General features: G+C 35.8%; 1 protein-coding gene across 5 annotated transcripts; it reads left to right on the forward strand.

The window, feature by feature from the left end:
• Nucleotides 1-1,488: 1,488 nt before the first annotated feature.
• LOC111271534 (uncharacterized) lies at nucleotides 1,489-12,449 on the forward strand. 5 transcript variants are annotated; one of them, XM_022852407.2, is made up of 5 exons: nucleotides 1,489-1,625; nucleotides 4,045-4,573; nucleotides 5,759-5,910; nucleotides 7,857-7,983; nucleotides 11,324-12,449. In XM_022852407.2, exons 2-5 carry the CDS (start codon nucleotides 4,241-4,243, stop codon nucleotides 11,465-11,467), a joined length of 756 nt encoding a protein of 251 aa, XP_022708142.1. In that variant the 5' UTR covers nucleotides 1,489-1,625; nucleotides 4,045-4,240; the 3' UTR covers nucleotides 11,468-12,449. The 5 variants fall into 5 exon arrangements, with proteins under 5 accessions (XP_022708142.1, XP_022708140.1, XP_022708141.1 ...); XM_022852405.2 differs by having other exon boundaries at nucleotides 1,499-1,625; nucleotides 3,967-4,573; XM_022852406.2 differs by having other exon boundaries at nucleotides 1,499-1,625; nucleotides 3,970-4,573.
• The last annotated feature ends 4,092 nt before the right edge of the window (nucleotides 12,450-16,541 follow it).

Consider the following 16,541-nt stretch of genomic DNA (forward strand, 5'->3'; position numbering starts at 1 on the left):
TAAATTTTGTGCTGTGTTTAATTAGACATGTTTCTTTTTTTCGCTAGCTTATAGCTTCTATTACCGTATAACACAAGTCATTCAATCTATCTAGTTATCTGTGATCTTCTTTTGTATTATAGGTTTTCTGACAACTTCTAAAAGAGTCCAGTAGGTCGAAGATGACTTCGTAAGGGCACATTCTTTAAAATTACAATCTTTTTTTAATAACGCTGCTACTTGTCTGAGGCGATTTACTCATTTTTCGTGTCACATTATATGGAAATTCAAAAACATGCATCTGCAGAACTCGACCATTTAAAGTATTCAGCAGGTTTTAACAACCATTGTTGAAAATTATTCGATAGACAGACTTGCTGGTTCAATAGAGTACTCTTGCTTTACAAAAGGTGCGATGGGTGCTCCATATATAACTATTATAGAACCTTACTGTTGATTACTATTTCTGACTTTTCTCGAAAGATCCATCTAAATCCTAGGTTTGTTGTCCTCAAGGACCTTCGATAACTTAGGCAATGCATGTACTGAGTCACTACGTAGCAAGATAAAAATAAAAACAATTTTCAGGATCCATTTTAGTTTTTGTGTTTGTTTCATTTATCCACTTCTATCTGTCACGTATGTTTCAAACCTGTTTTCCGTAAGGGCTTATTTCTTAAGGGAACCCAAAATTGCTGTAGTGAAGCAGAAGGCTTCACTCTAATCCATATCTTTGCTTGCAAATGTCTTTCGAGACCCAAAGATAAGCAAGATTTCTTAGAAGATAAACCGAGCGAGTATGGAAGGTAGTTAAACAATTCGAACTTCTTAATACTGGATGCATGTTTTGCCAACGCTTTTATACTGACGCCGAGTTTTTTTGACAATCGTTGTGTAATTCCAGATAAGTGTTTGAAGCTTATTTCTGACAGCCAGAATCTCGGTATAGTTTTGCGTAAAATGTGTTCATTACAAAACACTCGTGCAAGTCTACAGAGTTAGTTCGCCTTAAAATGTTACTCCACGCGGTTTCACTTCCTTGTCTTCTAGGAATATATAAGAACCTTCACCATCACTATTTAAAAAATTGTCCTATTAAAGGCTCAAAAGCTCTAGTTCGATTTGGTTACAATAAAAAAAAAATCCGTTTAAGAATAAAACGTTGTTTTATACATTAATGGTACGCATGCGTACTTTCACTTATTATGAGCCTTTAGAATATTTAGTAGAGGATTGTATGAAATCCTAACCTCTTTGTTATAAAGCACGTCTAATAAAGTCCACTATAGACAGCTGTAGAATCTCAAAGGAACTACTAATTGATGTGAAATCTCAATGGTCCTCGCCTGAATTCTGGATTGATTCAAAGATATTAAAGTATTATTTTTATATTTATACGATTTTTTGAACAAAGGTAATTCCGAAAGCTAGTCATTGCAACGATTTCAAATTTATGCGCCTTTCGGATTGTGCTGGGAGGCATCATTGCCCGCTCACTTGCGAGAATACATTCATTCTTCTATGAACCTTACGCTGTAAACAGAACGTCAAATTGTCGATGTTGGGGTGTTGCATTTGAAACGAAATATAAAATTTTTTGTGTATGATTGCACGATATCTAGGAAAGTTCTAACGAAGATTTTATGGTAAGACAATGAATTTCGCGAACTATTAAAATCATTTAATGTTTTTGCCGAATCTATACCATGTTGTATGTGTTCTTGGATTGGAGTCGAGGTTTTATTACATTGTTTCTAGATAAAAGTATTTAATTAATTCTTTTATCTGTGACAATGTTTAAGTTTTCGATGTGCTCCTGGTATTTTTGATCAATGTGCTAGATTGAAAATACTGATTCTCCTTTATTGACGAATGCTTTATGTGAATCCCGAAAAGTTCGGGATGTATGAATTCGATTTCATGTATCCCGAACTTCTCGAAAGCCGAAATCGCTTTTATAAATACCAATAGCGGGTGAAATAAAGAAAAATCTTGTAATCCGAGGTATATTGTTACATTTGCACGCGGTTTCTTTGTCGGCCAAGCCTCTAGATGAAAGTGGACAGTCGTCGCAGCTTGAAGTTTTGCCAACCACATATGCTTAATAACTTGCGTAAATAAAGAAAAAAATAATAATTGCAAAGAATCGCATAATTGTATGACTACCAATAGACAGGCTATTATTTTCAAGTTGAGCGTATCCATTAAATTTAAGGTCTGTTCAATAAAGGGTAGACGTCGATCTTTCAACTCGTAGGATAGTTGTTACACACGTTCACATTATTGCTAAAACTACTTGAAATTGAGACTAGGAAATAATACCGCAAACCATAATATAACGCATGTAACAACCAAAGCTCTGTTGTGTCTGACTGTATCATCTCCAGTGATTTGAATAACGGATAGTTACAATTACTAGCTGGGCAGTGTTTATCAAAAACATTAATAAAAAGAGCCCATTTAAAACCAACAGAAAAAATTACGGCGGATGAAGAGAGCTTCATCATTTGAATAGCTCCATAACCGTAGGCTGGGAGCTTGTCCTTGCAGAACGATTGCAGGAGATTGAAGTTGACCATTAATTACCATTCTGCCAAAGTCTTAACCATTCACAGGTCCATCTCCATCTCAACGAAATCACTGCTCAATTTTTTTGCGGTTCCTAAAGAAGAATATTTGAACTTAAATATCGATCCTCAAATCAAGGTATACCTGCTGCTAAACAAAATAATGTTAATAAAACGACATAGTAGGTTATTCTTGAGGGGTTTAATCTTTTAGCAGCAAATATGTTGTAGTATTTTTAAATGACCAGCGAGTAGATGCATACTATTAATTGCTACTTTTGGTAGTTTCACCTTTTCAGAATACCATAAAGATATTGGGGTAGTAATTTGCACAGAACATTGAAGCAATACGTATTATTATTTGTATGTAGAAAAAACAAACAAATTATTTCAGATTTAAAATGCACAATACGAATTACAAGATTCTTATATAACCACTCTGAAATCATGTATTTTGTACGTAACCTTCATATAAAACAATAATCTGTTCAACCCTTATTCTAGCAGCATCTTTTTGTTTGGTATAGGCGCATGAATGCTTACAGTTTTTCTATATCAGGTCACAAATATTGCTGTCAGAATCTATTATCACCAACTTCTTTTTAAACTAATTCATGATACTTGTCGATTGGTCAAGGAAAGTTAAGAATAACTTTTCTCGTACGTTTTAATTCATTAACACGTATTAAGATAACGATACATGTATACCTTGTGACATGCTCTGTACAGGTTAAGACTTCAGGTTGTATAATTAATCTATTCCGAATTGTCTTTATATACATAACTTATTAGTACGCACGTAGAAAAACTACATACATTTGTGCTTCGGACACCGCTGGCTGAACATTGTTTATGAATCCTATTTAGCTGCCGTTTCTTTGGGATAAATAAAACTTTCAAGGAAGTAAACATATATTTTCATGGATTATTTCGGGCAGTAATATCATCGAGTCAATCTCATATGTGAAAAGCTCTTATAAAAATAATTGCACCTATTGTCAGATATCTTTGTGGCAACTTCTTAGAGGGTTGTTACCGGCCGGGAGCAAAAAACCTGTGTATTATTGCATGGAATGAAACGATTACAGCCGCTAAGGGCTGCTGATTACTAAAGCGCATTGTCGGCCAAGAGCAGACACAAAAGTTGAAACCGCAGTAAGCGCACGTAAAAACGCTAAAAATATTTTTAAGTATCAAAAAATTGCAGTAGATGTCCGTTAAAAAAAGGTGTTGTGCCCAACAAGTGCTTATATTGTACCAAATGATGTTCATTAATCCTATAGTGCTTTATCTTTAAGCTATAACTGAATATCATTAATAGAATATTCACAAGTAGCTGACCTTACAATAATAAACAATATATTGCAAATTCTGCTTTATGTGTATGTATATTTGTCTTTATTTGTTGTAATAAATTAAGCAGTGGACCTTCAAACCATTAAAGGTAAGTAACGTTGACCTTTTAGCTGACGAAAAATCAGTCAAAAATGGATTCCAGCGATGCCGGAGTTTTGACGGATTCATCGGATAGAGATTCAGCTGGTGAGGAGGAGGATGACCGCAGAGAGAACCTGGAAACATCCCGAAATGAGGCTACGATTAAAACAGTGCCCGGAGAGATCACCGAAAAAGATCTGGAAGAAGATTCGGTACCGAGTAACAGTAATAATAGAATCGATGAAATAGATAACTCGATGACTGATCATGAACGAAATGGAATCGAAGAGGAACGATTTCGCGATGTAGCAGGTGAAGACGAAGTAGGTGAACTGGACGACGATATGAATGCAGCGGCGGATATTAAAAATACAGCAGTAGAAGAAGATAAAGAGGAAAAGCAAACCAATGGCGAAAACAAGGTTATGGAACAGAAAGAAGCACAGGAGAGATGTAAGGAAAGAGAGGCGGCAAAAGAAAATATAATTGGCAATAACGGCGATGAGAATGCTACTGGCCGTTCTACTACTGCCACTACCGACATCATCACTCCCGACTCGCCAGCTGCTAATTTGAACACGACTGATGAGGTATGTTATTTACCAATTCAGTTTTCTCTGTGGCCAAATTAAGTTAGGTGTTTTCAGTACATTCAGTCCAAGGTGTTTGCTTGGATGTAAAGAAAATCCAGTCTATGAAATGCCAGTTATAGCAATGACTCACAGAATGCTGGTATCAACATAGACGATCACTAATACAGTAATAATTACAATATTATACTGAGATTACTACGCTGCTCCAAGCGAATGCGGCAGACTTGGAAAGTGAAAAATTTTGAATTATGCATCCCAGAAGTAGAAACATGGCTGATAGATACGCTAGTCTTTTTAAAACCTGTAAGTGAAACCGGTCGAGCTCACTTAAGGAGAAATTTATTTTGTAAAGTCCCGAGGATAAACGCTTAGTCGTCAATTTTCAGGAAGGCCACAGCGCTGCAAAAATTTATTGCAAATTGGTGAAGGCATGAGGCAAGGAGACGATAAACAAAAGCGCAGTTCGTGAATTGTGTCAGCGTTTCAAGAACGGAGATTGAAGTCTCGAAAACTAGCGAAAAAACTACCAGATATCACGACTTGAAAAAAAAAACGCTCTATGCCTCAATTACTTATTGGATCGAGCAAAGGAATATCTAATGTTGGTCTTAATCTGCTTGTTTTTCCGATTTAAGTCAGTATGATTACGAGGCTTTTTTTTTATGCCCTAGAAAAAGAAATTGGTGGACAAATACAACCCACAATCGATTTTGCGCTACGCAAAGTTGCACACGGAAACACAAATAGTGGGTATATGATTGCTTAGAAATTGTTAGAATACTGGTTGACATAAGTATGTAAAAAATAGAATACCCCCAACACATTTTAAAAATAATCATTTTAGCCTATTTAGTTCAAAAGTTAATTTCAAGGTCCGCTGTATTCGCTCGTGACAGCGTAGTGTTAGCCATTATTATTATAATAACAAATCGCTAATAAAAGATAAATTATTATAATAAATAAATTATATAAATAAGGTAGTTAAATTACACCACAGGCACAGTATATTGAAAGATACATTTAACTATATAGGTTTACGTGACGTAGAAAACTATTTACAGTGCAATTCACGTGGAATTCACTGTTGAAGCAGAGTGGGTATCACCTACTGCTACATTTCTGTATTACATTTATTTCAACAGTGTAGCGATTTAATTCATTGCGTGTTCGTTGTTTAATCAGTTAGAGGAGGAAACCGTTCAACCCAGCACGTCGATGCCACCACCGCCCCCCAAAAGCCGGGAACAACTTGAACAGGAGGAGCGGGAAAAGATGCGTGTTCTTGTCTCATCCTTCTCCGAAGACCAACTTAATCGATACGAGATGTACAGAAGGCAAGTAAAAAGTTTTCTTTGTTTTATTGTTGAATTGTTAAAATCTACATGCATTTCGCCTTTACTTTTTAACTTATTGAGATTCTTGGAATATTTTTCTTATTTTTGGTGCAATTTGGGGATTATGTAATTCTTAATTCCGCTTATTTCGGCAAAAAAAACGAACTATAATACTACGTCAACTTTGATTTAGCCTGATATGAGAACCACAAACCTGTTGGCGAATAACGATGGCATAAACATATTCCTTTGACTTAATTATTTATATTATTTTGTAACTCGGTTTAGTTTTGTTAAATGAGACTATTTCTATAATGATTAAAAAAATGTTTACCCGAAAATTCCATATTAGACTTTTCTTCTTTTTAAGATTAACGTTCTTTGTTTATCTTTTGAAAAGTGTTTCCAGTAAGCTCTCACTGAACGTGTTTTACCCTCGCAGCTCTAGAAAGGGCATACGCTGCCATGTGCTAGCATATTTTGAACTTGGCATGACTTGACTAAAAAAAAAGTTATATATATAATAATGTATGATTATCTGACTTTTTTTAATGCATGATGCAGCCTCTACAAAACTAAGATCAATACTGAAAGCTTAAGGTATATATAGAGTTATGGATGAAACACTTTTGCATTTTCTGCTGCGAACTTGATAACTAACCACTTTGTTACCGCTAAATTTGTTTGTTAGTCAAGTAGACTTGACCGCTTTTTTGCTTGATTCAGGCAGTTATTGGTAAACGGGAGCTAGCGAATTCTTTTCGAATATTTTCTGTGCAGATTGTCTCAAAATTTTTGGTTGGCACTGTAGGGCAAGAAAAGTTCTAAGCAGCGTCGATATTAAAAAGGTTAGCTGTATACAACAATAACCCACCAGTTATCGTTGGTATACTTTGAGGATGTTGAGTGTGCGTCGTACGTCTAACTCTCTATTTTGTAATTCTTTTTTCCGCGTACGATCTCTAAAGCGTAGCCTTGCAGCGGGCAGCTGGTAATCTGCAGTCGGTTAGTTACGTTCGTTGTTTTTAAACTTATCCGGCGGACCAGAAGGATGACAAAGAACGCATAGATGTATCAGATTGTGGTACTGGAAGCGAAGCTTGTCTTGGCAGATACTGCTGCACTAACGCATCTCGCATCTTGTTTTAAAATTTGATGGGCTTCCGTCGTGGCATCGTCGAAAAAATGTCAAAATATAAGCTAATATAGTCACTCTAATTTCATATAGAAATTATTTTTATATTCAGATATCTTTCTCAAGAAACTCAAGAGAAAAGGTGAAATTGCAGCTCTACCTTTTTTACAAGTTTAATCGTCTCTTAAACCTTAATCACTAGAATGTATTCAGATGTCGTAAACGTGAACGATGATGATAGTTCTTAATATTATTAGATTTAGAAGTTGGGATATATAAAATATATAAATTTATAGATTTATACATTTATACTCAGTGAGGCACCTTTTGGATCTTAACTTTGTTAAAATTCATATTTGATGAAGGCAAACAGAAAAACACTCCTTTGCATATTCCTATTTTCACTTTGGCAATCAAAATAGTAATCCTTATTGGGCCACATATTCTTCTGAGTGCTGTGTGTCACGACATCTTTAACGAACCAATTGGGGCGTTTCGCAAGAGAGATGCCTCGATGGCTCATAATTTCCTTAGACACACTTTTTGTCCCAACTTAGTCACCCCTTGGCTTATTGACCACGAATTTTAAGACATTACTTATAGTTTCAATGCTGTGAATATAAATAATGGTGTTTCAAAATGCTTGCATTTCGTTTAACATAATTAACGGTACCCTTAATGCCTTGTTTTTTTTTTCGATGACATGACTTAAAACCTAAGAAAGTATGTATAACCTTTCCATTGCCTCGGAACCGACTAAAACAATTATTTTAAAAGTGCAATCAACGATTTTCTATTTCGGTTTTTTTAGGGCAGCATTTCCGAAGGCTGCTATCAAGCGGCTTGTTCAGTCTATATCAGGTTGCTCGGTGTCTCAGAATGTCGTCATTGCAATATCGGGAATTGCGAAAGTTTTCGTGGGTGAAATTGTCGAGAAGGTAAGACGATTAATATAAGAGTATTTTTAATAAAGACGTCAATTCTTTTAGCATTAACGTAGATCGAAAAATGCTATGGATTAATGAAAATATTGTGTAAGGGATGTACGGCCTCAGTAATCCGCTGATCTCATAGTCCAAACTGGGAACATCATGCAACGTAAATTTGCCTTCATTACAGTTAGCTATACTGTTATTTAGAAGCGAGGCATCCACTATCAGAATAGATGTCAGATGTCATCATCAGTCAAAAATGTCAGAATAAATGTACATGTTTAGTCCTATCGACCTTCAGAAACGTTACTGTAACATCGCTTTTAGCTCGGAATTCGAACATTGCACCGGCATAATTCAGTCTGCCACATTTATTGCATCGTTTAGCGTTTGCTGTTCAGTGAAGATTAAGAATTGATGGTCCGATAAATTCTGTCGATACTCTCGTGTCTTCTACACGTTTTTCACCACTCATATGCTCTGAAGAGAGGCGGAAATTATACTTAGGAATAATGTGACATGTTCGATGCTCTTAATAATAAATTACCAATCGTGCTAATATGTAATCCACTTACCCAATGCCTTTGATAATGCAATGTTAACTTGCACTTAACGTGAAGTGGTTAGATTCAAAATTGGTCCTAAACAATTTGTTTAGTACTTTATGATGTTTAACGGCGGTGCCGGGCGTGAAATTCAAAATATTGGCCCACCTCATTGCTTTTCCATAGCTAGTGAGGGCGGTAAGCTTAGGGATCACCTTGTGTTTTTCTTTATCAGCGTCTGATAGAAATAGATGTATACGTAGTTGAACTTAATCGTGTACAATTATTTATCCCCGTGAAGTTATTTTTGTTTACAAACACTATGTGGCGCGTTTTCTGCCTGTCGTCTGATGTCGCGGCTTGGAAAATAATGTGTGCGATGAACACTTGTTACACCAGTCCGTCTACAATATCGCTAAGTTCTGAATACATTGCCCAGCCCTTGAGTAACCGAGAAATGATAATTTTGGTGGCAGCATAACTCCCTGCACATTTCCTGTCAAGCAGTTCACTGTGGCGCTTTTCAGTCAGCGCGGGCCGATTTTTAATCGAAGTATGCACCTTTTTTATTCAAGACTTTGTTATTTGAATGGCCTCCTACTGCAGAAGTGTGAAATATGAGAGTCTATGAAACCTGGAGAGCAATTTCAACCTCAGGTTGAGAGTAGACTAATATTTCTATTAAGAATTTTTCGAGATTCTGAAAGAACGTGGTAATTTGTAGGTGCATTATCTAGTTGGATAGACGGCTTTCTACTGTGACGCCTGTATTTCTTTCACTATGATTTTTGTGATGTTAAGCCAAACGTTGTCGTGCAATAGAATTTGTTCACCTCTGTTCACTAGTCTTAGCTCTAAAAGTTATTATCTCTAATTGTTTGCCAACATACGGCTATACATTTTGCACGGTCAGCTGTATATAGTTAGACAGTAAAAATCGGAGGTGACTTATATCTTATTAATTCTCAACTATTTCGGCAGGCTGAATCGCAAAAATATAAAACATCACAAATTTCTTCCTACCCATTTTCTTGAGCTTGAAAAAGCAAGCAATTTATCAATATGAACTGTTTGGCAGAACGGTTTGCGGGCAAATTTCGAAAGAACAATCAACTTCCCAAATTAGAATAAAACTTAATGAAAAAAGAGAACTACAAGGAAAATATTGTTTAATAGATTCCATCTCACGTATAGCTTACTCGCAAAATGAAAATCTACCGACCCGCAAAAACTCAGCTCAAAGCGACCATTTCACGGGGGCGATTTGGATACGATAGAAAAGGCAATCACCTTTAGTAGAGTACTAGAGGGACCTGCGGGCTTTTCCCCGCTTTTTTTGCCGTTGACTTTACTACTTAATTTGTTAGTGTCACACCTACTGAAACGTGAACTGTTGTAGCTAAATAACAAGTAAACGAACAGCTATCCCATATAAACGAAGTTTATTTGCGTTACATATAGCCTGACATACCCCGTAAATCAATTACAGACCCACATGCTTTGGTTCTGACATAAATGAAATCCTGCAACATCAATCGGATCATCCCGTAACAGTAATTCTATTTTTCCGACCCAATGAGTCTATTAGGAATTTTTATCTCGTTGCAGTGGCCTTGCTCCACGCAAGTCGTTATCCCATTGAGATCTCATCGACAGTCCTATCGCCAACATGCTGCTAATATTTGCTTGCTTTAATATTCAGCTCCTAAATTATTGCTAGGTTGCGTATAGCTGTAGTTCTCCTGAAATCACCGAATTGTGACTTGTTGTGAAAAGTAAATCCTTTTACTGCAAGCGGTCAAATCAATGGTTGGATGCAACCGCGCCGATGGTACATCATCATAAAGCTAATGCACATCTGTTGTAAGTTTTAAGATGCTGACGTGCATATGTAAAATAAGACAAAGAAAGCCTTAAAGTATTTCAAGCAGAAAAAACTCGGAACGCCAGTTTCAGCTTGTTTTTTCAAGTTACAGAATCTGTAAGCTACTAGTAGAAATTTGCCTTTCTACTTTCCTTCTTATAACCAATCAGAATTTGGAGTCATAATGACACGAAATCATTGTGCGAATGATACATATGAGACTGTAAAGAACATGTGTAGAATTCATAATACATCTCGGTTAAAAAGAAGTCTTATCACTATTACTGGCATACAGATATTCAAAATTTTATCCAAGCAATTCTATTATCCTTCAGGCAAAATTATTTGTACTATTATTAAGGGATTTATTATTAAGGGGATATTAAGGGATTAAGGGATGGAGAGAGAGAGAGAGGGGGGGTGGTGGTGAACCATTCCATAATACCTAATGTTGCAAATTTTTTAATTTTACGCATTGTCTTTTCATTTCTACCACTACTGATTTAGTTTCTGTTATTGCTGCCGTTTATTCTCCTTCAGAAAAGGCATAAACCGGTAGTATGTATTACTTTGTACTTGTACGTCCGCGTTTATTGTTTACCTGGGCATCATCTTTTTATAAAAACAAAATGGAAAATTTTTCGAATTCTGGACAATGTGAAAATCCTATGTCAACAGTAGGAAACGCGTTAGCTATCTTCCTCTGTAGTCAGAAGTGGAAATTTTTTTGTATTAGTAACAACTATAAAGTCATGGTCATTTAGAAATAATGTCAATGTTCGTTGACGAAAACATCTGTTTAAATTAACATATTCCACATATGGTTGCAAAATCTACAGTTATTCTCACAGTAGGCTACATAAAAAAAACTTTATTTTGAACACTGGATTTTCATCCTAATCAGAACATAAATTTCGTTTCGTTGTTATTGTTGAAGGCACTTGATTGTATGGAACAAACTGAAGAAGGAGAGAACCCTGGTCCCATTGAACCACGTCATATTCGGGAAGCCGTCAGGAAACTTCGGGACGCTCAAAACATGCCAAAAAGACACCGACGACACCCTTACTTTCGTAGATGATAGCTGTATATATATATATATATAGTTATAATGTACAGTTGGTACATTACATGTGTAGGCGAGATGATTTATGTTAATGATTTCTGTATCATAATGTACGTAAAATTACTAAATATTTTGGTAAGATACTATAGTACAACACACGACAATGTGTATAATATTTGTATACATATATATCTTTTGTATATTCCTTGATTATGAAAACTGTGGAAAATCCTATTTCATTAAGCGCATGTACGGAAGGTTCTCGTTAGTCTTTGATATAACCAGTAACCGCAATGATGGGATAGGTCATCTTGAGAATAATTCATTTTTTGCTTTCAGAACTACTGGCCGCAGGTTGCGTGTGGATTATGCCTTGCATGCGGCTTAAGAGTTGCCATAACTTGAATGATTTATTTATATAACTACTTGAAATATAACTTGCGTAGCCACTGAAGGATATGTAAATACAGGGAAATAAATTTATCACCATATTTGAAATATCCTAAGAAATTTATTCATAGTGATTAGTTCATATGAGGGCTGAATTGCCTCAACTGGCCGTTGTATGAACCCAGCCAAATAAAACTTTAGGAAAAAGGGGCTTCTAGTGCGGATGATCTTTGTGTTAGATACGATGGAAAATGTTCTGTAGAGTTTTTATGACATCATACACATTATTTTAGTAAAGTAGGGAAATTAAAGCAGGAAAACAATCATTATTAATAACATAGGCAGTGTAGATGGCCAATTACTCGACGCCTAGGTAAACTACGAACATCAAAGCGAGTATTAGACAAGAATAGAATTAAAACATTTTTATTTTCGACGGTGAAAAGTTGAAACAAATCGGTATCATGAAAACGAAGAAATCTTTCTTGATTAGCTGAAAGGTAACCTCTCCGCTTCACGAAATTTACTTGTTATTGATGATATTGTGCCACGAACCTAATGTGGCTGAAAATTGAATAAACTAATTTGAAGAGTCGAACGCATGGTACGAGAGCGCTTCTCATTATTTTTCAATCGACGAATTTATCTCTGTACAGAAATAGATTTCTATTAGCGTCGGTTTTCTTCGTTCAATAATCGAAATAAGCTGCATGAAGAAATGATCTTTTTGGTAATCTCTTTCTTATTTCAGATATTTTTTTTTTCAGACAGAGTTGATCTAAATATGTTAGAGAAAATTATAACGTAATAGACAGTACTAGATTTAAAAATGGATTTTGCATTCGACGTTTCGACACAGTATGCTCTGTTGTCTCTTTTTCACCGTCACAAACACCGCGTATAAGGTTCTCAGCAGCCTGACACTCTGCTTTCAATGATCCCAATTTAGTATGCATGTTTGGTAATCAGCCAGCGTACCTTCACTTAACGTCTATTATGATTAATTATTCAAATTTACGTAATTCGACGCGTTGAGCGGTTATTCTGCTGCAGTTATACTGCACTACTAATCCGATTTGTTTGTTCATTTGTGTTACGCCTGGCTTAACGTAAGTTTGTTTTATTTAATAATAATAATTTGTTTGCAGACTTATGGTATACTGTTGCAATACTCCGGAAATCTTATAGCAGCAATGCCACTATCCGACTGTGATGCTTCTAATTCTTCGATACAGTCGATCTATTAGTAACATCTATCATGCTGCAATTAACTTCCTCGCAGAGACATCTCGAAGCGTACTTTTCAGATTTCAATAAAAAATATCAATTTTATGTACAGGTGTATGTAATGCATTTTAATTCAGTTTATCGGGATGTATCAAGTAGCTTTAAGAGGAATATCTTTCACATAGGATACCATAATTAGATTTTTCCTCTTCGATCTGAGAATTGAAAGTACCCCTATAAACATGTATTGGGTTCTTATTCAGTTTATCGAGAGCTTTCGATTGATACCAGCTAATAATCCCTACATAGGCTTCCGTCTAAAAAAAACATTTTGCTGCAGTGTCGCACAAGTGAGAAAAATTAGCACATTTGGTTTTCGGACTTTTTAGGCAGAAATATTGATTCTACCTATAGGATATAGTGCATGTTTACTTAGCTCATTGATCTATCGATTGGTGTGAAAAATGGTGATACTCTGCATAGAAACAATGTCGATACCTTGGTATTTCTTTCAGAAAATCGTAAAAAAAATGTTTTAATTGTTTAGTTAAAATGTTTATCATATTAACTACTGCAACCTTTCAATTCTGATATATCTGAAAGCTTATTCTGACTCCAACGAGGCAAATTTCTTAATGAGTTTTTAACCATTTGTACGCCGAAGTTATCCATTTAGATATAGGGATATGTACAGCATGTTTATTCAAGTCAGCGATGTCTACCGATTAGCGTCAAGAAAATCACCTACGTAAAATACCACAGTAGGTTTTCGCCTTTCGGGGACCATTTCCGAAACTGAAATACAAATATATACAAATTGGTATCAAGAACTACCTTCCATGCAAATAGTTGGTTATCAAATTGTCAGTAGGAAAAAATTGCACAAAAATGTAATCCATGACAACCACTAGTGCAAGTGAGAGTTTCCATGTAAATGCCCAAAGTAAATGCCAATAGAAAAACATTGCAAAGAAACGTTTTTTTTAGTGCTACATTTTATTCTCTCGAAGACAAGTTCTCATCTGATTGGCTCTGTCTTATGAGCAGTTCTTTTCAAGATAAAGCCTAGCGATTTGTCAAAAATGCATCCACATTAAGGGGTCGATTTTTTATTTCAACAGTAGATTAGATAGACTGGATTGTCCCGCAAGCTTCGCCCCCCGCCAATTTTACTGTTGAATTAAAAATTTTGATTTATTGACTCTACGCCGCGTTTACTTTGAACTACAGTGTACATCAACAGCTACTCTGCTACAGATCCTTACGTCGTTACCCTCCTGTACGTCTTCTATTAGCTTCCTATGAGAGACGTGTAACTTTACATATATCCTCTGAGGATTCTGCAATAGAACTTCTCTTATCCCTTGCAACTATGCCTTAGGATAGTTATCTTTCCCTAAATTAAGCATTTCATTAGTAACGATTATCCCATCGCAGTTACCGCGCTTTATGGATCGTTTCCCGTCTGTTCCAACAGTCCTGTTGCCACATTACAGTTGTTATCTTATCTACCTGTTTCAACGTTTGGTTCGTGTTATACCATTGGGAACGATGGTTTATTGCAGACTAGTGTTTTTTTTAGGTGTCCGGTTGAATTTTTCTTAAGGCTCTGTTTTATTCACTGTGCTATCCTGTTGCGTTAACCCGGTTAACGTAATCAATTTTTTTTTCATTGAGGTAATCTCTTACTTTGTGTTTATGACCCCATTACCTGGATGCACTATCTATATTCTACCCCAGAATTCGAAATATTAATTACCTTGGTGGTACAAATGCCGCAGTGAATCAATTGGCCTGCCATTCCTTCCCGCTACTTGAAGTAATGATTTTGGTCAACTTCAAAAATTAGCAATTTAAACCCAATAGTAAATTTTATCCCATATATTGACATCCAGTTAACATTCGACAAAGCCCGCGGCGCCAGTCTTAGACCCTACCCCTGCATTGAGGCGTTCCTGTAAGCTCGATACCATGCTGCATATATCCGTGTTTCAAATCTCAATGAATACTAACTTCCGGGAAAGAGTACCTCTTCAAACGAGAAATTTGAACCATATCCAAAAAGGTTTATATTTTATTAACGATTTTGCAAATTGAGAAAATTAGCATCTAGTTTTTCTCGAAAAAAATTACCTTTGGGAAAATTTAATCATCGATATCCATGGTCCGACGACGGTTCATTTCGCAGGAATCATAATCTGGCTAAGAATGACAATTTTACCATTCAATAGAAAATAAGTAGTACGTTAAAAATTACCCCCCGATGCCTATACAGCGCAGTTTGAAAAAAATAACATGTCAATATAAATTTCTCGTTAAATATCAATAAATGCTTAGCAGATCGTTAAAATAAGCGCCTGAATTAACACTATAATTTACGGGAAAAAGAAACTCCCACCAGAGGAAAACTATAAGCTGAACTGATTCATATTCTATCAACCTTTCAAGTTAGACAAATTAGCCTCACGCGCCCCTATATGAAAAGGTTATCTTTTAGGAAAATATATATTCGCTCAATCAAAGAATGAGAAATGATATATATTTTACCAGTTGCTAACTACCTAGGCAAAGACCACCAATTTACGACTAAATGCGAAAAAATCTCTTTTTTTTTCCTAATCCAAAATTGCACTTATCCCCCATGGCTTGAAAAAATAAGAAACCTTTCAATATAAGTATTTCTATAAGTCAACGTAATTATCGAGCAGATTTCAAAAATTGTCCGAGTTACCTAAATTAACAACACGCTAAAAAAAAATCCTCCAGACAAATATTCGTTAAACCGGCTGGATTTTCTGCACAGACCTTACCAGGAGCAAACTGTGATGACCTACGAATTAGCTTTATCCGTGATGTCGTTTCGGCTAGGATAAACCCGTGAATTTTAGATCTTTAGTAGTATTCATTAGAATGACTTAAAAAGCTTCGCTCGCGTCTGTTTTTCTATTGAATACATATTTCAGTTAACGTGTGTAAAGGTAAAAGGCTAATTATATTTACAGTAGAACCAACATGAAATAGCGATCATCTATTAGGCTGTAAACTAACAGCTTCTTTTACAAGTACAATTTAGACAGGTTGACAGGCGACACAAGTCAGGTATATTTGTTTACATAATAAAATTTTACGCTCAGATAGAAATATACACTTGTTCATTCAATGGTCTGCGATGATTCAATAATTCGGCTCAGACAATGTTAGTGGCCGCCTTGGAGTTGCTAGAAGGGGTGCCGTGTTATCTTCGAATGTGAAAAATAAGAGAAACGTTGCTGGTCTTGGTTTAGGACCAACCAAATTAACAGCACGCTCCATAACTTTGTTTTCCAGCAACAAAGGTGCTTTTTCAGTCGGCTACATTTAACACACGGACTTTTCCAGGAAGCTCTGACGAACCATAGAAAATCAGCCCAATCCACTTTGGATCGGACAAACTCGCAGACTTAGACTACTAGTAGTATAAATGAGATATATA

This window comes from Varroa jacobsoni, unplaced genomic scaffold, assembly GCF_002532875.2.
Source record: "Varroa jacobsoni isolate VJ856 unplaced genomic scaffold, vjacob_1.0 contig00748, whole genome shotgun sequence".
Classification (NCBI taxonomy): domain Eukaryota; kingdom Metazoa; phylum Arthropoda; class Arachnida; order Mesostigmata; family Varroidae; genus Varroa; species Varroa jacobsoni.

What these genes read in the sequence shown, in the direction of transcription:
- LOC111271534 (XM_022852403.2), top strand. An exon ending in ATTTGAACACGACTGATGAG is followed by an intron (nt 4,574 to 5,758) that starts GTATGTTATTTA and finishes TTGTTTAATCAG; the next exon opens with TTAGAGGAGGAAACCGTTCA. An exon ending in CGATACGAGATGTACAGAAG is followed by an intron (nt 5,911 to 7,856) that starts GCAAGTAAAAAG and finishes CGGTTTTTTTAG; the next exon opens with GGCAGCATTTCCGAAGGCTG.